Raw genomic sequence first — 23,339 nt, 5'->3', positions numbered from 1 at the left:
TAGTGAGGGAGACATGGGAGGAGAGGAAGGAGAGGAAACTGGACAGGATGTAAAATAAATAAATTAAGAACAAAACTGCACCCTGGAGGGTGTGTGTCTGTGTGAGGGAGAGAGAGACAGAGACAGAGACAGACAGAGAGAGAGAGAGAGAGAGAGAGAGAGAGAGAGAGAGAGAGAGAGAGAGAGAGAGAGAGAGAGAGAGAGAGACAGAGAGAGAGATTTGGAATAAAACTTACACTAGAAGCTGATAGACAATGATAAGGATTTATATATAGCTTTGTCGATTACATGAACCTTGTTTTTAAAAGCCTCATTCTTTAGTTCCTGAGGTAAAAGGCCAGGAAGATACTGCATTAGCCAAGATAATTATCTCTCAAAATGCATTCTCTCTCTATTCATTTCAGTGCAAGTTTATTTAACCAGGGTGCAATGTTACACATCTTTGTTGCCAACTTTGGTAAATTGATCAGGCTACATTAGTGCTGGCAAATGAAATAACAGCAGAAATAATGCATGGTGCTCTTACCATTTATCATTGAGAGAGAACTACTATTCTCCACCACATTATCTTCCTTGTTGTGGGTGAAATTTAAAACAAAGCAGTAGTGAGAAAGTTTTATGGTAAGAGTAGAAACAACCAAAGACCTTGAAAAGTGAGAAGAAGGATGACCCATGCCTCTGGATGATTTCTTATACCAAAGATACTTGCTTTACCCTGAACTGGTGACCTTATTTGAGATAGAATCTCATCTTTATCTTCTCAGAAACATTGCATCTTGGTTGAATTTTTATAGTAGCCCAGCTTATATGTTAGTATATAATTGTTGATTTAATCTGAACAAACATACAAAAAGCCATTATATGATAGAATGATAAGGGAAAAACGAGAGGCCAGTTCAAAGTTTAGTCCATACTACCTGTTTTATTTCCTTATCATAATAATCTCACATAATATATGATCTTAAAATAACAGATGTAACTCCAGAGAACACATCTAAGGAGATAGAAAAGGAATATATTCCACCACTATTTTCACAAAGAGAAATGGTTTGAAGTGTGGCATTAGAGCATCATAAGCTTTTATGTAATATACATTTTTTTTTCAAATTTGGAGTATAATGTTTAGCCTTAATAAACTAAAAATAAATGCAAATATATTGGATAGGTAATTAACTCAGTCAAATACTTATTAATCTAAAGAAATGTGTGAGTATGCTTTGTAAATGGCCCAATGCCTTGGCAAGGTCTAAGATGAATATAGGCTGTTAACATCAGCTATCAGCTACTTCTTCCTTTTTATTAGGACAATTTCAAATACTGTAGTAATGAATCACTTAGAAAAATTATTAAGCTTTGAGTACTTATCCTTAAATTCTAGGCAGCAATAAATGTCCCTCTGGCTGTCAAGAGAAATGACAAGAATTTCCCAGCTAGAATGAAAGTAGACCAAGTGCATTTGGGTGACAGAAATGATAGTACATTCTCATCTCCCTTTTGATCCTTTGTAATTATGACGTTGGCAATATGGGAAATAGTCACTGTATCTTGTTGCATCCTGGTTATATATTCCAGCTAAAGTTCTCTAGTTTGATATAAACTAATAAAACCTAGAACTTTATCTCTGTGAATGATTGATTTGGATCTTAAAATGCACATGATTCATTTGGAATACCCACAGAGGTCTGAACTATATATTTTTAGTAATTACATATATTTATATTTTGATTTTTGCGACAGGTTTTCTCTGTGGAGCTTTGTAGACCAGCCTGGCCTCAAACTCACAGAGATCCACTTGCCTCTGACTCCTGAGTGCTGGAAATAAAGGCATGCGCCACTACCACCCAGCTATAATGTACATATTTTAAAGGATTTACTCATTTATTCAATGTGTGCTTTAGAGAGTCTTCATGAAGTTTACCATTTGATTCATCAGTCTGGAAATACACAGTTAGACCCTGTTTAATTTTTTGAGAAAAGTAAAAATGAATCAAGGTAACATTGATAATGCTATTACTATTAGGCGTTACTATTTGGTTATAAAATCATTTACTATATGTCTTCATATATGTTAAAAATAACTTTCAGTAATATAGGATTTACCTTTCCCCAGGCAATCTCAGCATCCAAATTACTTGGCATTCCTTCAACTGCTGATCTCTTTGTCAATTCCATATCTGTTGCTGCCAGCCATTCTGTCAAGACATTCATTTCCTTTCTCATCTTACGGGATAATTTCAAGCATTTCTCCAACTGTTGCTTTCTCTCTGTTACCTGAAAAAATATATTAAATTTGGCTTATTTTGTAAGTCAAGTTTATTTACAGTTACTTTATTGGAATTTTTATATTTCAATCACTGTAAAATAACTATTTTGTTACATGCTGCTTCCAATCTTATTTTAGAAGAGTCATATAGTCAGGAAATTAGTAGTAAGTAAAAAGTCTTGAGCAACTAAAAGGCTTAGCCAAAATATGTCATCTTTTATCTACTGCAATGATTGCATAACAACAGATAAAGTATGTGAACTTCTCTCTAAGTAAAATAAAAACAATATTTATGGCCAAAGTTTGGAATACATAGGATAAAATGCAAATAGAGGATATGATCTATTTGTCATAAGAAACCTATAGCCATTTGACAAAGACATGGACAAACAGGCTTACAGGCTTCAAAATGTATATGAGTATTTTTCTTCCTTAGGGGCCTATTAAAAAAGGAGAAAACATAATTTCTTTACAGAGACAAAACTATTAGTGTAATATGGATAATTCTCAATTTCATCTTCACTACATTTTCAAATTACTTTTGCATAGAACACCACCAACCACCACTTTTACTATAAACAGAATATCTTTCAGAAATGCATAATAGTTTTGAAACCAAAAATTTGACTCTCATAAAGTTTGAAAACTGATTTTGTATATATACACATTTACTCTCACTGTTTAAAACCAAGATCTAAAGAAAGAATTCTCCAGTAGAAAATTAACAAATATATACTCCAAGTAGCAAAATTGAATATTGTGAACAAAAAACTCGGTTGACATTTGAGTCATTGTTATGTTCATTTGAATTGCTTCCTATGTACACAGTATTTGTCTTCAGAAATAGATTAATAAAATTGTATATATGAATACATAAGAAAAATTCTTTATACTACTACTTTGTTGGCATGAAAACCAAAGAAAGATTTATTTATTTATTTTTATTGAATAGCTTGTTTTACATATCAATCCCAGTCCAGAGTCTGTCATTTCACTCAGGGTAGTGTCCAGGCACTCCCCTAAGAGTCCAGGCTGAGAGAGCATCCCTCTCTGTGCTATGGACACACAACATCTGTTTGTATTTTTGTTTACTGCTTTTGTTCTGGTTTTGCTACAGGGTTTCTCTGTGTAGCCTTGGTTTTCTGAGATCAAAGTGGCTAGGAATGAAGAGATCCACCTGCCTGCAATTTCAAAGTACTGGGATTAAAGGCATGTACTACCATACCAAGTTCAAAATTTGTTTTTATTAAAATGTTATCTGAAAAATAGACTTAAAGATATTCTGAACTGTAATGTGAACTTGTGAACTTGTATAATAAAATAAAACAGTAATATGAATGCATATTTATGCTTCAGGATCTGGATATATACATATACATATACATATACATATATGTGTGTGTGTGCATAATAAGCATTACCATGAAAGAATCAAAGACTAAATTATGTCTAAAGTGTTTAACATGTTACAATATAAATGCTGATACAAATTCAATAAAATTGATTTATTCCTTCATATGTATATATGGATACAAATTCAAATTTTAACGATATATATATACATATATATATATATACCCAGTTTTTTGCCATGTACGTTGTGACTGCTTAAGTATGATAAAATTTGTTCGTGTGCTTACATACATACATATGCATGTGTGTAGAGAGCAGAAGACCATCTCAAGTTCTGTCTACCTCCTTTGGAACAGAGTCTCATTTATCTGTGGGTCAACAATCAAACTAGCAATTTTGCTATTTAGTCAAGAAACATTCATGTCTCTGTTTTTCCAACATGGGACTATATATATGGGTAACCACACCCAGCATTTTTACATGGGTTCTATGAATACAATTCAATTCTTCACGCGTGTGAGACATATGCTTCAATGCCTGAGCCATCTCACCATCCAGTAGACTCAATGGTTTTTCTTTTCCCCATATATCATTTACCAGTTGGTGGTCATTGTAGTGGTGTGTGTGTGTGTGTGTGTGTGTGTGTGTGTGTGTGTACACCTATGTTTTTGCACATGCTTGCATGAAATCACATCATATGTGTATGGGCTTCGCCCTGCCATAAGCATGGTTAGATTCAGCATAAAACTTGTAGGAGTTGGTTCTCTCCTGCAATGCGTGTTCTAGGGGTTGAACTCAAATCATCAGACTTGGCAGCAAGTTCGTTTACTAGCTGATCCAACTCACTGGCCAAGATTTAATACTTTAACATATTCTCATTTCTACATTTTCTCCAAGGAAAGCATAAACAACTACCGTTTGGACTGCAAGGATTTTATTTCAATGCAGGAGACAAAAAATAAGAACTTTATGTGTTTCTATTCATAGTTATCTAATTTCTATGCTCTATTGGTAGAAAAAGGATTCTAGATTCAATATTTCAAAAAATCTTGTTTTCATAGAGCTAATGCAGTATTGATTTTTTATTTATTTTATTTTGTTTATATCCAACTATGTAGGATTTTTTTAAAAAAAACAGTAGATACTGCCACCTTAAGGAAATGTTTTTACATTTGCCTTACCTGTGAAAGTGGGATAAAATTACTTAAAAAGAATACCAAAATCCAAGAACTCTAAACTGTCTCAGTAGTTATTGTTTTGATGAATGCTAACAACTGTGTTTTTAGATTACATTGTTAATCATGCTTATTTCAAAAAAAAAGTCAAAGCATAGTAAACAGAAAATTTTATCAAGGGAACCAAGTAGAATATCTCACACTCAATTACATTTAGATGTAAGAATATTTACTTCACATTCTTTCAATACGGCAAATCACCAATGTTCAAAAATTATGAAAAAACATTACATTGTAAGAAAAGTACTGGATGAAGCCACTATGCACATAGTTGGGCCAGTGTCCTTGTAGTAGGATAGTGAATCCTTTGGGTTTATTCCTAGTAGTGTTATAGCTGGTTCTTGGGTTAGATGGATTCCCAAATTTCTGAGAAAACTCCACATTGATTTCCAAAATGACTGTTTTACTCCAACCAGCAACTGAGGAGTGTTTCTTTTGGTCCACATCCTAGCCTGCATGAGTTGTTACCTTTGTTCTAGATCTTGGTCATTCTATCAGGACTAAGATAGATTTCCAAAACTGTTGTGATTTTAATTCCCCTGAAGACTAAGGATGCTGAACATTTCTTTAAGTCAGTCCTAAACATTTGAGATTCCTCTGTTAAGAAGTATCTATTTAGATCTATACCCCATTTTTAATTGGGTTATTTGGTTTGTTGATGTTTAGTTTCTTGAGTTCCTTATATATTTTGGATATTAGCCTTCTAACAAATGTGGAGTTGGTACAAATCTGTTTCCACTCTGTAGGCTGCTGTTTTGTCTTATTGACAGTATCCTTTACCTTACAAAATCTTTTTAGTTTCATAAGGTCCCATTTATATATTGTTGATTATAGTGCCTCTGCTCTTGGTATTCTGTTTGGGAAGTTGTCTTCTGTGCCAATACATTCAAGTCTATTGTGCTCTACTTTGTCTTCTATATGATTCACTATAACTGGTGTTATGTAGAGACTTGGATTTGAATTTTGTTCAGGGGGATGATATGGATCTATTTGTGTTTTTCTACATGCTGATATCCAGTTCTACAAGCACCCTTTGTTGAAGATAGTTTCTTTTTTACACTGTATATTATGGTTGTTTTTATCAAAATCAGGAATCCATAGGTATGTTAATATACATTTGAGACTTTGATTCAATTCCATTGATCAGCCCGTCTGTTTTTATGCCAACACTATGTAGTTTTTATTACTGAAACTGCGCTACAAGTTGAAATCTAGAATTGTGATAGCTCCAGAAGTTCTTTTATTGTACAGAATTGTTTTAGTTATCTTGAGTTTTATTATTTTTGCATATGACATTGAATATTGTCCTTTCAAAGTCTATAAAGAATTGTGTTGTAATTTGTATTGAATTTATAGATTGTTTTGGTAAGACAGCAAGACGGCCATTTTTTACTATGTTGATCCTACCATTCCATGACCATGGGAGATATATCCATCTTCTGATAGCTTCTTCAATTTCCTTCCTCAAAGACTTAAAGTTTTAACGATACAAATGTTAGTTGCTTAGTTAGAGTTACATTGAAACATATATTGTTTGAGGCTATTGTGAATGATACTGTTTCCCTGATTTCTTTCTCAGTCTGTTTGCCATTTGTATATAGAGTGGGTTTTTCTCCTTTTTTTGAGTTAATTTTGTATCTAGCCCCTTCTCTGAAGGTATGTATCAGCTATTGGAATTCCCTACTAGATTTTTGGGGTCCTTTATGTTTACTATCATATAATCTATGAATATCCACACTTTGACTTTTTCCCATCCAAATTCCATTCCCTTGATCTACCTTAGTTTTCCTAATGCACCTACCAGACCTTCAAGTACTATATTAAACAGATATGAGGACAGTGAATAGCCTTGTCTTCTTGATTTTAGTAGAATTGAACTGATTTTCTCTCCATTTTATTGATGCTGGCTATAGGTTTGCTATAGTGGCTTTATTCATAATAACCAGAAGCTGGAAACAACCCAGTTGTCCCTCAACCAAAGAATAAACAAAGAAAATACGGTGCATTTACACAATGTATTATGCAGCTATTATAAACAGTGACATCATGAAATTTGCAGGCAAATGGAGGAATTAGAAAAAATTCCTGATTGTGATAATTCAAATCTATAAAGACAAACATGTTACGTACTCACTTATGAGTTAACATTTGCTGCTGAGTAAAGGATATTCATGCTACAACCTACAGACCGAGAGGCCAACTAACAAGGAGGGCTCAAGGGATGGACACATGAATCTCCCTTGGAAGTGGAAATAGAATAGATTTTGTGAGATTGGGTGCAGCTGGGGATAGAACAGGAGAGATTGCGTAAGGGGAGTGGGCAAAGTACTGGGAGAGAAAACTGGACTTGGGAGACCTTTGGGGGACAATGTAGAAACCTGGAGTAGTGGAAACTCTCTGGAATCTTTAAGCGTGACTCTAGCAAAGTATCCTAGCCATGGGGAACACAGAGCCTGAAATGGCCATTTTCTATAAGCAGTCAATGCTTCCAGCAGTGGAACTGTGTTACCAAACCTATCAAAAATCTTCACCCTACAATCAGTCCTGCTTCCAAGATGTGCCAGTTTAGTGGTGGTGAAGAACTTGTGGAAGTAACCAATCAATGGCTGGCCCAAATTGAAGCTCAGGCCATAAAAGGGAGCACAGATCTGACATTGACTAGATACCCAGGAAACAGAGACTGGACAGCCCAGGAACCCAAGATAGAACAAAATATGACTGGGAAAATAATTCAATGAAACGATTCCTAATGATATTCTGCTATACTCATAGATCAGTGCCTGGCCCAATTATCATCAGATGGGTGACATCCAGCAACTGGTGGAAGCAGATACAGAGACTCATAGCCAAACACTAGGCAAAGCCAGAGGAACCCAGCAGAAGAAGTAGGGAAGGTCTGAAGTAGCCACAGAGGTTGAGGACGCCAGGAAAAGACCCACAAAATCAACTAAGCTGGCATCCCAGAATATCAAAGAGACTGAAGCAATAATCATTGACCCTGAAATGGTGAACACTTTCAGTTGGAAGGGCAGGCTCTAGAAATTTGAAGAATACTTTACTGTTATTGGTATTTCCCCAGGATATCTTTGTGTGATGGTAGTATAAAGTATTTAGTACAAATGACAATGCACATAATTATGTACAAGCATGTAAGTTCTGAGGACATTTCAATTAGAATGGTTTTCTATTTGTATATTAAAAGAATACCTTTATTAAATATAGCTTCTTTTATTTGCTTTGTTAAAAAACCCCACCTTCATTGATGATGATTTAAAGGCCAATAAATAGAAAATTATTTATTTTCTTAGGCAAGGAATACCTGAATTATAGCATTTTTATTATGATATTAACATACACTCCCTTAATCATTAATGCTCCTAAAAATTATTGACTTCAAATACAAATTTCTTTCATCTATTTGTGATGCATTCTGAAATGTTACTAAAAGTATCATTTCCTTGTACTCACTTTGTGTTAATGATATTATTAAATGTCAAATTAAGCACAAGCTCTCAAATTTGTAGTTTTGGGAAAAAACATGGATTTATATCATTGGTAGATTCATTAAATTCTTTTTTTTTTTTTGGTTTTTTGAGACAGGGTTTCTCTGTGTTGTTTTGGAGGCTGTCCTGGAACTCATTCTGTAGACAAGGCTGGCCTCGAACTCACAGAGATCCACCTGCCTCTGCCTCCCGAGTGCTGAGATTAAAGGCGTGCGCCACCAACGCCCAGCTTAAATTCTTAATAATAATAAAATAGTGGTCCTAATAGTTTTCTAACTTCATTTTTGTTGTTTTAAATTTCAACTGATTATTTTCTGTAGTATTCTATGTCAAAACTACTCATGTCAACGGCAATAGTTTTGTGCATAGAATTGGTCCAATTATCTATAATTGAAAGAGTGAAGATAAGATTGTCACATTTCCTAGCACCATTTTATTTTTATTACTGAGCATATACATCATCCAGGACTGGTGAAATGTGACTATAATACCCACATTTGAATGGTGGAAGAAGAAGGATCAGGAGTTTAAAGCCAGCCTCAACTCCTTCATGAATACAAGACAAGCCCATTATCCATAATACCCTGTTATCACAAGATTACACCTTAGGGATGCTAGTAAATATTAAACTGCTGTGAATAGAGTATAAAGACTTCTTAAAAACTAAAACTCTTTGATACAGGTCTTGTCAAAGACATATTTAACATGATCCCTCCCCATGCAGTAACACCATCAAAAAGAGAAAAGAACAATTACATGATATTAAAAATGGATTGGGAAGGAATTGGAGGAGAGGAAATAGGAACAGGCATTCTTCCAAACATATGTATATATGCAAAAATATTTAAGAAAATATTTGTAAAATAATTTGAACAAACATAAAATTTATTTCACGCTTTCTAACTCCACTGCACCAAGTTCATTCTAATTGTAATGTGTTACTCCTATCATGACTGAATATAAAATATATACATGTCTTCCAGTTATAGTAAATAGATTTCTTCCACTGAACAGAAAGGATTTAGAAAGAACTCTTTAATAGCTATCTGACTTGCCAATAATTACCTGCTGAAGTCTCATATTCTATTCAATTTATATGGACAAGTAGAGACTAATAGTATCTTAATATTGATTTTATTTGGAAATATTCAAATAAGACAGAGAATCAAAATATTTTTATGGAATTATATTTTTTCCTTGCATGCTGTTTAACAATATACAGTAAATATCAAAAGACTAAGATGTGATTTTCGTGTAAGTGGACACTCACCTTAGCACCCAGTTCATTATAATGCAATTTCAAAGCCGTTACTCTTTCATCAAGCTCTTTGGGATTTTCTGTCTGCTTTTTCTGTACAATTTGACGTCCAATTTTAATCACCATTTCCACTTCAGACTTCACTTCACTCAGGCTTTTATACAAGTTCTATGTTAAGACAAAAGCAAAACATAACTAGTATTCAAAATATGGTGCATTATACTAATATTATTAATAAAAATAAATAGAATATATTTTACTTTAGTTACCCCTTTGTGTTCATAATTTATTTTATTTATTTATATTTTTTTTTGGTTTTATGAGACAGGGTTTCTCTGTTTTTTGGAGGCTGTCGGTCCAGCCTGGCCTCGAACTCACAGAGATCCGCCTGCCTCTGCCTCCCAAGTGCTGGGATTAAAGGCTTGGGCCACCAATGCCCGGCTTGTGTTCATAATTTAAATAAAGTTCATTTTGTGGCTGCTGTTATATCATTTTTGTTACTTAACTCCAATATTTGAGATTATATAAATATATGTGAATAATTTGTAGTTATTTTATTTAGTTTTTAAAAAATTAAAAACAATATCATTTTACATACCAATCTGAGTTCCTTCTCCCTCCCATCCTTCCACTATCCCCAGTGTCTCCCCATCTTAGCCCCCATCCACTCCTCAGAGAAGGTGAGGCCTCCAGTCAGGAATCTTCAAAGACTGTGGCATCATTTGGGGCAGGATTAAGGCCCTCCCATTTGTATCTACAATGAGGCTGAGCAAGATATCCCTCCATAGGGAATGGGCTCCAAAAAGTCTGTTCATTCACTAGGGATAAATCCTTGTTACACTACCAGTAGCCCCATAGACTACCCAAAACCCTGAACTGACACCCACATTCAGGGGACCTAGTTCGATCTTATGCAGGTTCCCCAGCTATCAGCCTGCAGTCTGTGAGCTCCCACTTAATCAGTTCAGGTATTTCAATAGGTTTCTCCAGTATGGTCTTGACCTCTTTGCTCATCACTCTTCCCTATCTACAACTGGATTTCAGTTGTTTGGCTCAGCAGTTATTCTTATAAATTAAATGGTCCATTTATAGTTAGTTCTTCGATCTAAATTCATACATATTGTTTCTAAATGTTACAGGATTTCAGTTTTAACTGCCAGTTTTATTCAGTTCTCCTCACAATTACATGAAGGAATTTATTCATTTTTCTGGTGTAATTAATATCTACAATCCACTACAATATTTGCATTTTTGCCATGTCAATAATTGAAAAGTAAAAAATTTATACTGTTGTTTGCATGGTGCTTACATTTAAGTAGGATAAAATATATGAATACCTAGATAGTTGTTTCCATGTATAAAGTTTCACATAGAAACAAATGAATTAATCTTAAATATTTTAATTGAAAATACAAATATATTGATACTGATAAATTAAAGCAATAGGAATATATTACTTTTCATGTGTATCACAACTTAAGGCACATACATGTTCGTTTCTATAGGTAGTTTAGCATAACCAAACATTATGAGTCAAATATAATTCTTGAAGACAGCTGTAATTATCAATATACTGTCAATCACACTTTGGTGGTACAATTTTTCTTACTTATTTTATGAGAAATATATTGATTGTATGTCTATATGCATGCATATTTTCATATGCACATATAATGACTAGTATATTTCTGCATTAAATTGTTCCATGTTTAAACAAAATAATAGTTTTTATTCTTACTATTATAAATCTCTCTAGTAGGTGAGTTGTTCTTAGGATTAAAATAATTCTTTCTTTTTTTTCTCTTTTTAGGTTTAAGCCAATGTGTAAAAACAATCATTAAGGCAATTTGACTGATTATCTCTGGCAACATGTATAATCTGCTTTGATATTAATACTTATTTTATGACACTGATATATACCAATAATTGTAAATTCACTTTGAAGCTTCTCAATTTGTTACTTAGTTTATATCTCAGAATATAGGAAAAATCTACACTCTTCTTCACATGGAAATTATTCACTTTTATGCTAGGACATAGTTTTGCCAATTTGAAACCACTGATACAGCTAAGTAATTCCCTAACTGAACTTGAGCAAACAGCTTTCTGATTTATCATTGTGAAGAGATTTTACTTTCAGAACATTTAATGTAAACTCACTCTTTCTAATCAGCAAAAAATATTTATAACCAAAGAGGGAAAATGTTCCTTTTCTTTGTGTTTCATGTTGAGAATACCTTCGTTTTAGAGAAAAATGTGTGGATAACGAAGGAGTGGTATCACATGCTTATAATCTTAGTACCTAGATAGTGCAGACAGGAGGATTCACGAGTTCAAGGTCCACTTGTCTACAAAGTGAGATCTCATAAAGCAACAGCAACAAAACAACAACAAAAAGATTCTTGATAACAATGATGTGGTTGTAGTATATATCATAATAAAGGGTGTTTTTTATAAAGAGAGACTATAAAATCTGTGAAATAAAGATTTCCTTACAGAAAAAGTATTAACATTGCATCTAACATTTAAAACAGAACTAGAAACTGACCAAGCTAATGCTTGTGCTGCTGTCTTTTTATAGACACAAGTATGGTCATTTTGAGTTCATTAACTGGTAGATAAAATTATGTGGCAAGACCCTGTTATAAGAGAATGAACATCTGTCAAATTGCCAGCATAAATAATGTGGACAGTATGTTTATATTATAATCAAATACTATTCTGGATGCTGAAACAAGTTAATGAAATAGCTCCATTGAAATGTACCCAAAATATTGATGAGATTATCAATGAAAATAATTTCATTTTAATCACAAAGGTATACATTTACTAGAAAGTATGTGATAAACAGGAAGAATTCACATATTTGTACAGATACAACTGATGTATTTGTAAATACATCTAATTTTTATTCATGGTATCAAGTAGATAAAAAACAAAAACGTAAATGTCATAACACTTGTAGGAGGAGACTTAGGACTGCGCCCTAGTCATGTGGTGCTCCAGAGGTGCATATGGATGTAGTGATGAAAGGACTGTGAACCGTGCCACTAACCACACCTACTTTGGTTGTGACTAGAGGCTTATACAGAGGTTCTGATAAAAGACCCGGATGCAGAGCTGTGCTCTCTTTTTTCAGCTTCTAGTTCTGTGGCAGAAAGCTACTGACTCACCTTGGTTGCACATACTCTCTTGTAAGTAATTTCTACAATAAACAGTTACCTATACCCTCAATAAGTGTGCCGTTTATTGTTACAGCAACAAACACTAGTTGAACATTTTATGCTATCAAAGGGATTATCTGACTGACAGAAATTAAAGACTGGTGAGATGTCACCAAGGATATAGATTGATGCTAGAGGTCAGCTGTATCTTTCCTTCTATTTTTATCGTTTGGTTGTCTGGTGACATTTCAGTGTATATTCAGCACTTCTATTTAATGAAAATATATTAGGATTTGGAGTACCTAAAATGAAATATGCTGTACCCTTCACAGTTGTTTGTCTTTAATTTCTCTCAGGCAGTCTGTAACCTTGAGAATAAAGATGACTACTTACAGTGAAGTATTATTTCTAGAGCAGCTGTAACTATTATAATTAGTGCTGCAGTTGCTGTTTCTACACTAATATATTTCCTGTCTTGATTTATGTTTAATAATATATCTGAATAAAATATATAAATAGAACTCTCTTATTCTGTGCAGAAATAAACAAAACTATTGAGTCAAAACCACATTCCTAAAATGATAACAAATGAGTATTATTTCTATAAAATCGCCTCTATCTTAATACATTTCCAATTTTAAGTATTAAAACTAGTTGCTAGAATTGTTACACTTGTAAGAAACACATTCTCCTACAAAAGATTATCAGATGCTTCTAATATAGCAAATTGAAAATGTAGCTGGATATTTGCCAGTAGAAATACATACCACACAATGACTTAATTGTGACTGTACTACTTCGTGTTCAACACTCTTTGTTTCCAGTGCAGGCAAGTGCATCTTTACTTCATCTAAAATCATCTTACTTTCCTCTAGACGCTGTTCAAAATTGGCTGGTTTTTGGAACAATCGAAATTTCATTGAGACATCCTGTAATTTTTTCTGCAACAGCAATGCAAGAAAATATTAGTTAATATATTGACCAGTCATATTTTTCTTAATTTTCCTTTTTCTGAAATTTTACCTGAACAAAACTTAAAACAAAATACAGGGAAATTTCTCATTGTATCACACAAAGAACACAAGGTTGGAGAATTTTGTACTCTTTACAAATGTGATACTAAATAGTTGTAAGTCAACTTATCTTTAAGCTGTACACATTATTTTATACATTATATTCATAGATAATATGGTATAGTTTTCGAATAGCAAAGTTTCTAACATATAAACAAACTCCCCAGTTTATACCTGTGCAACATCAATTTGTGAAAGAACTCTTTGGGCGGCATCCTTTCCATGGTTATGTTTCTTCATTTCCTCTAAACTGATTTCATGACTTGTCAAATCCGATTGGATTTTCTGTTGGAAAGACAACACTATTAGCCAGTGTACAGTTCAAGTTATTGCAAAAGACAATTCCCTTTCCAAGCACATGTAATTTAGGAATACTCTTGAATTATCACCAACAACATAGACTCCTCAAAACTGGCAAGAATGTTTTAAAACTTCTCCAAAATGATCAAAAAAGAAATTATTTTCTTTGAAATTGTGATTATTCTAAAATTCCTTTAGAATAAATAAAATAGATAACATTTTCAAAAGTGAATTTATGCTTAAGTGCCATATGTAGAGTTGATTATATCTTAGTTTTTAAAGTTTACTCATATTTGACCAAATATAAAAATGTCAAAATGCATAAGTAATCTAGTCATGATAGAGGTGAAAAAAATATAATGAGATTCCTATTGGGAAATCATGTTCCTAAATAATGATTGTTCCCACTCACTCTTTGGAATATTTTTGTTTAGTTTCATGAAAACTACTAATCTAGAATAAACAGATTGTAATAGTTACTTTTATCATTGTTGTAACCAAGTGTCTGGAAGAAATAATTTGAGGCAGTGGTGCCTTATTGTGTTCCATAGGTTTAGAAGAAACAGTCCATTATGGTGGTGAAGTCACAGCAACTAAGATAAGATAACTTTGTCTACAACATGGAAGCTTGGGGTAGCAATTTCTTGATCACATAGTATAAACCAGGAGACTTAGAGAGTTTTAGAGTAGCACAAAGGATCCCCAAACCTCCAGAGGGCTACACTTAATGTCCTATTTCTGCCAGCCAGGAGACAAATGGTGCCACAACCTCCCAAAAGTGTGCTACCAGCTCTAAGAAAGAATATATGGAATACATTTCAAAAATAGACAGAAAGAGAATCTAAGTGTATTTACTGGCATAACTTTCTGTCTGAGATATTTAATCAGTCCCTACCGCTATTGATTTTTGAACTTTAAATAAGCATACAATATTTTCAATAATTTCCAACAAGTTGTCGGAATTTTGGTCTGGTCATTTGACTGTCCTGAGCAAAAGAAAAAGAACACAAGAACTAATTAATCTACCTGCTGCAATGTACATAACAACGTGTGACTTTGTTCTTCTACCTTTGGTGGATGTTCATTCTTAGGGTAATCCCTCTTAAAAGAATCCCCTGCTCTATGAACCTTAAGCCAGACAGAGGGTCTGCAGAATGTATTTTCAATAAATAATCTCAGGCAAGCTGATTGCAGACAACTTAAAATGAAGAAGCCCAGTTGAACATTCAGGTCACTAAATTAACAGTCAGAAATCTACACTAGTTTTATTAGAGTTGCGAAGAAAGAACCACCAGGTGAATATATTTAGTTCACAAAACAACTAGAGATAATACATGGCTGTTGTTAATACCATAAATTTTAATTTCTTTAAAAGTAAATTTCATTTTTGCATATATTATCTATGATACAATCCTATATATATATATATATATAACAAAATTTTCCTTCATTTTTATTTATATTTAGTTAATTAAATTTAATTGTACATATCTTCATAGATGAGTATAACATTGTAACGAAAAGTAATTCTAGTTTGGGAAAAACAAATTTGGTATGAATTTAACTAAACTGTAAGTAGCAATCAAGAATTACACATATTGTTCCAAATTAACAGTGTGATGGTGAGATTGCTAAAATAGATTGAACTAAGAACTGTCTAGTAGATTAGTGAAAAACACATCTGGGTATATCTGTAAAGATGATTCTGAAGATTAACTAAAATTAACTGTGGGTGAAAAATTGGCGCTGATTATGTATGCCATCAATCCATTCAATTTAAATTCTGAATAAAATATAGGGGTGAAAGGAGAATGCCTGTTGGTGTAAGCACTTCTTTTACTTCCTGTTGGCCCCGATGAAATGACTACCCTTTTTTTACACAAGAACCCAACACTATTTTATTAACTCTTCTTCAGGGAAAGAATAATGAAGCCAGACAGAACATAGATGAAAATTTCAGTGCCTGTAATCCCAAATAAAACTTCTTTTAATTAAGATGTTTTGCTTAAGCAGTTTTAGGATTAGAGGAGGAAAATGTGATCAACATAAATGGCTTTCATTATTTTGAAAATAAAGAGGTTTTTATCTGAACATAGGGGTATGATGACCCTTGGATAGTAATTGTTGTTGAAGATAGTAATGGATTCTCAGAGGAGCAATGGGGATTGAACTGATGATCATTTCCAGAGAAATATTTTAAGGAAATTTCATTATTACTTAGTCCTCTCTTGAGTACTACAGCTATATGTGATTAAAGAAGAAAGATGGCTTGCCTAGGGGAAAATATAAACAACAACAAAAAATTCAGTCAACAAATACCATCAGTTACTAAAGTCCCCATGCAGAAACAAAAACAATATAAAAAAGATACCATGACTCTTCCAAAGATTATGAATCTCATAACAATATTTCCCAATAAGAAAGACTTAGACAAACTTGTAAAGAGTTGCAATAAATATTTTCAAATTACTCAAAGAAGGCATAAACATACTCTAAGAGAACACACACACTAATATAAAATTTAATAAAAAAATTTCAAAAATGTTCTAACATGATGATGGAAGTGAAAAACTCAGTAAGTCAAACAAAAAGCTCATTAACAAAATGGAGTACGCATAAAAGATTATCAGAGCTTGAAGACAAGAAAAGGTAATTGGATTATTTTGCAAAGGTCGAAGATTTCTTTTAATTTGTAGAAAATGGGAGAATTTTATAATTCCACGAAATGATCAGTTCTTCAAATTATGGATGTGGAAGGAGAATACCACATTAAACACATAAAAATCATCTTCTGATAATGGATTTCTCATGTTTCAAACAAAGTATATTATTTTCATGATTTATAAACAACAGAAAAAAATTAAACTTACCAAAATACAACCAGAAATGCAATGTCCATCTGCCACCAGGGTATGTAAAGGACCAGGTATTATGGCAGAGAAGGTTGAGAAATTTGAATACACTACATTGTATTTCAGAGAGAGAGAGAGTTTGCACTGTTTATATTCACATCAAATGATTATGCCAACGAGAAAAATGAATTTTTGTATTGTTCAAAATGCTGCAAGCATTCAAATATTAAATGGACAGTATAACTCATCAAGTGTATCATACAAAAGTGAAACTTTGTCATAATATATAGGATTTTATGCCTAGTTGTCAATTAATTAAACTGTTCCAAATTGATTAGAGATTAAATTTTCCTCATTTATTAAGTAGATTGTGCATATAATACAAACTTGGTGGTGAAATAAATTATGTATATTAAATGTAAAGATGTTTATAGTGTAGAAAATCTCAAACTATAATTATATATAAAAATTGAATTCATTTTATGAGTTATGAAGTAAATGTTTAAACATTTCCAGTTGATTCTACCTCAGCAACACTAAAGGACATGTGATGTATTTATCTAGTATGTTTATAAATTAACTGAACACATTTTTAATTCAAGTAATAATTTGTACCTACTTTATAGTTACACTTTACATTCTACTTTATCAAATTACTTTTCTTAGACCATGTCATCTAAAAGCATCATTTTAAAGAATGTTGTTCTGAAACATAACTGAATTGTTTGAATAAAACATTCATAAAAGATATTGAATAGTATATAAATTTACTGTTAAATGAGATAAACATTTCATTGTATTTCTGAGATTATGGTAAGGATGTCAAAAATAAATAGGGGTGGAAGAGTAATTGTGAATGAGAATGATTTCCATACTTTGTAAGAAATTTATAATTTCCTCAGAAAATTCTAACTTGAGCTCTCTTTCTACCTTATTACCAATTACATTTTTCAGAAAAGTAAACAACAAATTTCGTAAAATTATCATCTTGACTACATATAATTTTTTAAAAACCCACCAGAAACAGTAAAGATATCAATATATTTATCTATTAAAATATATCCCACATCTAAAATCTTATGGAAATTTCAAATGCAAATGCACTAGTATTTTAGAAAATGTAAATAACAGAAAAGAAATGCCATCATTATATGGGTAGTGGCTTGAGTGAGAAATGTCTGCTATAGTTTTGGACATTTAAATATTTGATCCCGATTTTGTGGCACCATTGGCAAGGTTTAGGTGGTATAGCCTTGTTGGAGGAAGTGTGTCACTTAAGGTGGTCATTCTGATTAATAATCTATCATTATTTGCAGTTTTTTTCTGTTTGCTTTGTGTTTGGTTTAAAATTCTAACAGTATGTTACCACAAGTCAATATAAACTCTGTTATATGTTTCCTTGGTTATGGTATTTTATCATGACAAATGAAATGTAACTAATATACCACACCATGTTTAATTGTGTGTGTGTATGTGTGTGTGTGTGTATGTGCGCGTGCTAGCACATGCATGCATATATATATAGGTTAAATAAAGTTACACTACTTGGAGTGACAATGCTTCCCTTTATGAACCATAGACCATCTAACAAAACTCTGATACCGGGTATGAAATACACCTCTAAAATTGCTGGCCAGTGAAGTTCAAGAGATCCCGATAACATTATAGTGTATTGCAAATGTTCTTGATTGCCTCCCATAATTTGAATGTAATGCCATATTGCTGAAGATATCAAGTATTTTATATATAGGGCATGGAGGAAGTTAGCTGGAACTGACATTGAAGTCTCCTCCCTGAGGAATGGTTCTCATATAATTGGAAGGTCCTTATGGAATCTGCCAAGGAAAATGTCGTAGTACTATCCAGCTGCAAGTCGGTGAACCACAACAATGACTGGACCAGCAAGTTGTCCACAATGCTGCAATGTAGCACTTCTATCTGTGGAGTAACCAACAGCTTTATTCATGGACTTAAAACTCACTCAAAAGGAATGTGTTCATAACAAGCACTGTAAATCTCATCAACTGCCTATGGCTGGACAGATTAAAACAAAAAGAGGCAAACATAATATTGTCATTTCCTAAAACCAACATAAGTTCTAACTATATTTGAAATGACTCTCCTTATAATCACAGATATGTGTAGCCATCAAAGAAGCTTCTTTTTGTAAACGATGAAGACAATTACAGAGATTCATAACTTATCAAAATGAAAATAAATGACCATAGGGTGCCCAAACCTAGTATGTATCTACAAGAAAACCCTATGCCTATGACACAAGGAAAATCACAGAAGAGAGGGTGGAAGGATTTTAAAAGTCAGAGGCCTAAGTGGTCATATATTGTTAAATAATGTATAGTAAACATGACAAAGAAAAAGTGTATTCATAAACTCTCAACACTCAGGTTGCCTGAGCAGGACCTGCATAATGATAATGCCAGTTAACAAGTCAAGGTGGACAAGGGAAATGTCACATGATCCCACTAATAGAAGAAGAGATATAGGTGGTCAGTAGCTACTGAAAAATAATAATAATCACCTCCAAGGACAACCTCTCACACAGGCTGTCTGATCCCAAATGGTTAGCCACAGGACACATGAACATAGGAACCCAGCATGTGTTCATATAGGGTGTGTGTGTGTGTGTGTGTGTGTGTGTGTGTGTGTGTGTGTGTGTGTATAAATGTAGCAATAATAATTAAAAGAGAGATCCAGAATTGGAAGAGGGTACACAGGACATGTTGGAGCTGGGAGAAAAAGGGGCAGGGGATATTTAGATGCAGTATGCAAGTATATGTTCTAAAAACATAAGGTGTTGAAAATATAGTAACTACACTCACAAAAATATTCATTAACACACCAAATAAAACAATTGGAATAAAATACCTATTTTTATTAAAGAATGTAGTGAAATTACAGAATAAAATAATTTGATCAAGCATGAGTGATATTTTCAATATAGTAGCTTATAAGTAACTGCTCTGAGCACTTCATTTTATAATACTTTACCTCATCAGATCATTTGCATGTATCAAATTGACATAAAATGGCAAACACAATTAAACTGTAGCTCTCTGAAGCATTAAATGAATAAAAGAAATTATATCAAATAGTAATTTCAGAATTTATCACTGCTAACATACAAAATATTTGGACATATTTAAAAAAGAAGTGCATTAAATTATATCAAGTAGAGGCTAGTAATTATTAATTTAGACATGTAATATGTTGGATTTATTGTTTATAAAGTAGACAGTAATTTAAAAATTACATCCTTAGGAATGCACAATTAAAGAAGAAAATGTAAAAGGACCCCGAATGAATTTTACTTTTCGACCATGAGGAAATATATAAAACATAATTCTGATCATGGGTAAATGAATAAGAAAATTTCAGAATATATTTTATAAAAACTCAGAGAACAGAAAAAGAAGACTCCTTTCTGTTAATAAAAGGAAAATTCTTAAATTTACCAGACAAATGAGAAAGAATTACTCCCTAGAAATTTAGATTCCCTTCTCTCTATTTGCAGTCACATTTCATTTTTATACTTAACCTCAAAAACGAAAACAAGCTCTTCAAATTTTCTTAAATATTCAATTAAGCTGAATTGTTAAAAAATGAATCTCAGTCATGATAGTAATATTGCTATTTAGAATTATCATTTTCTTTTTATTGTTTGACAGCTTTGTACACTTGTAAAATAAAATTTAGGTGTTTTCATTTCATTCTATTTCATTTCCTTCACTCTCAAACTGAAAACCTCCCTGCTCTCATGCCTGCAATGTTTATCTTGCTCTTTTTTTCACACTGTGAATATGGTAAGATTGTCTGCTTTTTAATAGGTTCCAATTACTATCACAGTTCTCTTGGACAAGATTATTGACTAAATCTTTGTGGTATCAGTGAACTTTCCAAACACTTGTAAAAGGTCTACCAGGTATTCTTAATATCTTGAACATTGCAGGAGGAAATAGAGGTAGACACTGACAACACAAAACAAATTTAAAGTCACAAAAGTTTCAGGCATTTAAATATCAAAAATGAAAAAGAAAGAGAAATTGTCATGTGCCCACTGTTACTTTGGTACATATCTTAGATTAATAATTTTTGTGGGAGATATTTTGGGAAAAAATTCCCCCATGTAAGACATATTTCAATACTGATGAATTCTAACCTGCTTCAAAACACTCAAAATACTATTGTGAACTTCATTGCAATCACTATTTGGTACTGAAAGTTTTATTTTTATATGTAGAATTTGTAGAGAGGTTTCACATTAAGACATAATAACTTAAATCTTAAAATATATGTCTTAAGGAGGTCATGGAGGAGCAGGAAGGTTGAGTCAGGGGAAGAATAGAGGAGAGCAGGTTGAGAGATACCATAATAGAAGGAGTCATTATAGGTTTGAAGATAGATCTGACACTAGTGAGATCTCCAGATACCTACAAGGATGACACCAACTGGCAATCTAACCAATAGAGTAGAGGCTACCTTAAATGCCCTTCCCCCATATTGTGATTGACGACTTCCTTGTATGACATCCTAGTGCCTTCATCCAGTGACTGAAGGAAGCAGAGGCAGACACCCACAGCTAAACACTAAACTGAACTGGAAGCCAGTTGCAGAGGGAGGAGTGATGAGCAAAGGGGTTAAGACTTGGCAGGTAAAACCCACAAGAAGCAGCTGACCTGAACAAGGGGGGAAGCTCATGGACCCTAGACTGATAGTTCAGAGGCCAGCATGTGACTGATTCAGACCCCCTGAACGTGGGTGTCAGTGAGGAGGCCTCGACATTCTTTGGGGCCTTGAGCAATAGACCAGCATTTATCCCTGGCATCCAGATGGACCTTGGGAACCCATTCCATGTGGAGGGTGCTGTCTCAGCCTAGACACATGGAGGAGGGGCTAAGCCCTGCCCGGATGATATAACAGACTTTGGAGATCTCCCATGAAGGGCCTCACCTTCCTTGGAGAGTGGAGTGGGGGTTGGGTAGGGGGTTGGGGGAGGGCTGAAGGGGTCAGGGGAGGAGGGGAGGGAGAGGGAGCTGGGATTGACATGAAAAGCAAGCTTGTTTCTAATTTAAATTAAAAAATAAAAATATAAAAATATATATTTTTAAGTTTATAATAGAAAACTTCACACCTCATTATCATACTTTCTGATAAGACATGATTGTGCAAGCTAAGTACACTTAATGACAGATGGTCTGAATCTAATTTTTGTATCTTTTGTAGCTAAATACAGGCCAAAACATCAAAATGAAAATAATGCTCAGCTTAAATTGATAAATCAGTTGTATACAGTAAATCTCAGATAGACTGTATAATGTTACACTTGTATCTACTTTGATGAATGAAAAAAAGAGAGTAGCCCAAATCTCTGCATTTCTTTTGTCTTAATCCCTGTTTCTGTCCCTGTTCATCTCAGTCTGTGAGTGTGTGTGTGTGTGTGTGTGTGTGTGTATGTGTGTGGTACTGTATTTATTTTGCAGTGCACTTATACCCATGATCTCGAGTTTAATAGGCAAATACTTTATCAACTGTGTTATATTCCTACTGTTAATTTGTTTAATTTTCATGTTTTCTGAAAAGATGATCTTTTGTAAGTATATATATCAAAGAATTAGGCTGTCAAAATAAGCTGTTCTAAATCATTTATAATCAAGGAGTGACTATTTACATGTTATGTATGTTTAATTTCCTAATGAAATCAGAAACTCAATCTGATAGACCAAGATCTGCAATTATGACTTTACTTTTAACTCATTAACATTGGTTTAGAGTGTTTAAATGCAAATGTGAAGATATCAGGGCCCATAGAAGTGGCTCTGTTCCATACAGACTTAAGGTCAGAGAGTTCAAACCTAACCTCACTCTTTCAAGGTTAAAGCCCTAAGACCTAAAGATATAAGGTGTGACTACTGAAGGATGTTTGACCTAAGGTGTGGTCACTGGATATTTTACCTAAATAACAGAATACTTGATCTAAGTGTGATTACTAGATTTCTTAATCCTCAAGGCCAGATAACAAGAGGTTTTATCTAAGGTGTGGTTAACAGATGCTTTGAGAATTAAGGAAATAATTATTTCTGGTTGTTCCTTTTGCTTTTCCCCCACTTTTGGTTGGGGTATATAAGAACTTTGTACAATAATAAACTTAGGGTTGATCATAGTGTTCACTGACTGACCTCCCAACTCTATCTTCTGTTTCTTGTTTATTTCTTTCCTCAATCCACATTCCTTACAAGCACAGACTGGATAAATTGCCTGAGCCAGACAGATTGAATGCAAGTTTAAGGTTTATCATCATCAATTAAGACTGCTAAGAACTC

The 23,339-nt window shown here is 33.3% G+C and overlaps 1 protein-coding gene across 8 annotated transcripts in view; it reads right to left on the bottom strand.

Moving 5' to 3' along the window:
* Dmd (dystrophin) overlaps window positions 1-23,339 on the bottom strand; it is a 2,157,616-nt gene that overhangs the window by 1,219,850 nt on the left and 914,427 nt on the right. For all 8 annotated transcript variants that reach the window (XM_040744180.1, XM_021232987.2, XM_040744181.1 and 5 more), the window contains 4 exons: window positions 14,024-14,134; window positions 13,544-13,717; window positions 9,625-9,780; window positions 2,101-2,271 (listed from right to left, as the gene is read on the bottom strand). In XM_040744180.1, coding sequence (XP_040600114.1) covers window positions 2,101-2,271; window positions 9,625-9,780; window positions 13,544-13,717; window positions 14,024-14,134 — 612 coding nt within the window. The remainder of the gene's footprint in view (window positions 1-2,100; window positions 2,272-9,624; window positions 9,781-13,543; window positions 13,718-14,023; window positions 14,135-23,339) is intronic.

The sequence above is a fragment of the Mesocricetus auratus genome, unplaced genomic scaffold (assembly GCF_017639785.1).
Source record: "Mesocricetus auratus isolate SY011 unplaced genomic scaffold, BCM_Maur_2.0 Super-Scaffold_100003, whole genome shotgun sequence".
Classification (NCBI taxonomy): Eukaryota; Metazoa; Chordata; class Mammalia; order Rodentia; family Cricetidae; genus Mesocricetus; species Mesocricetus auratus.
This window is presented reverse-complemented; position numbering and strand designations above follow the sequence as displayed.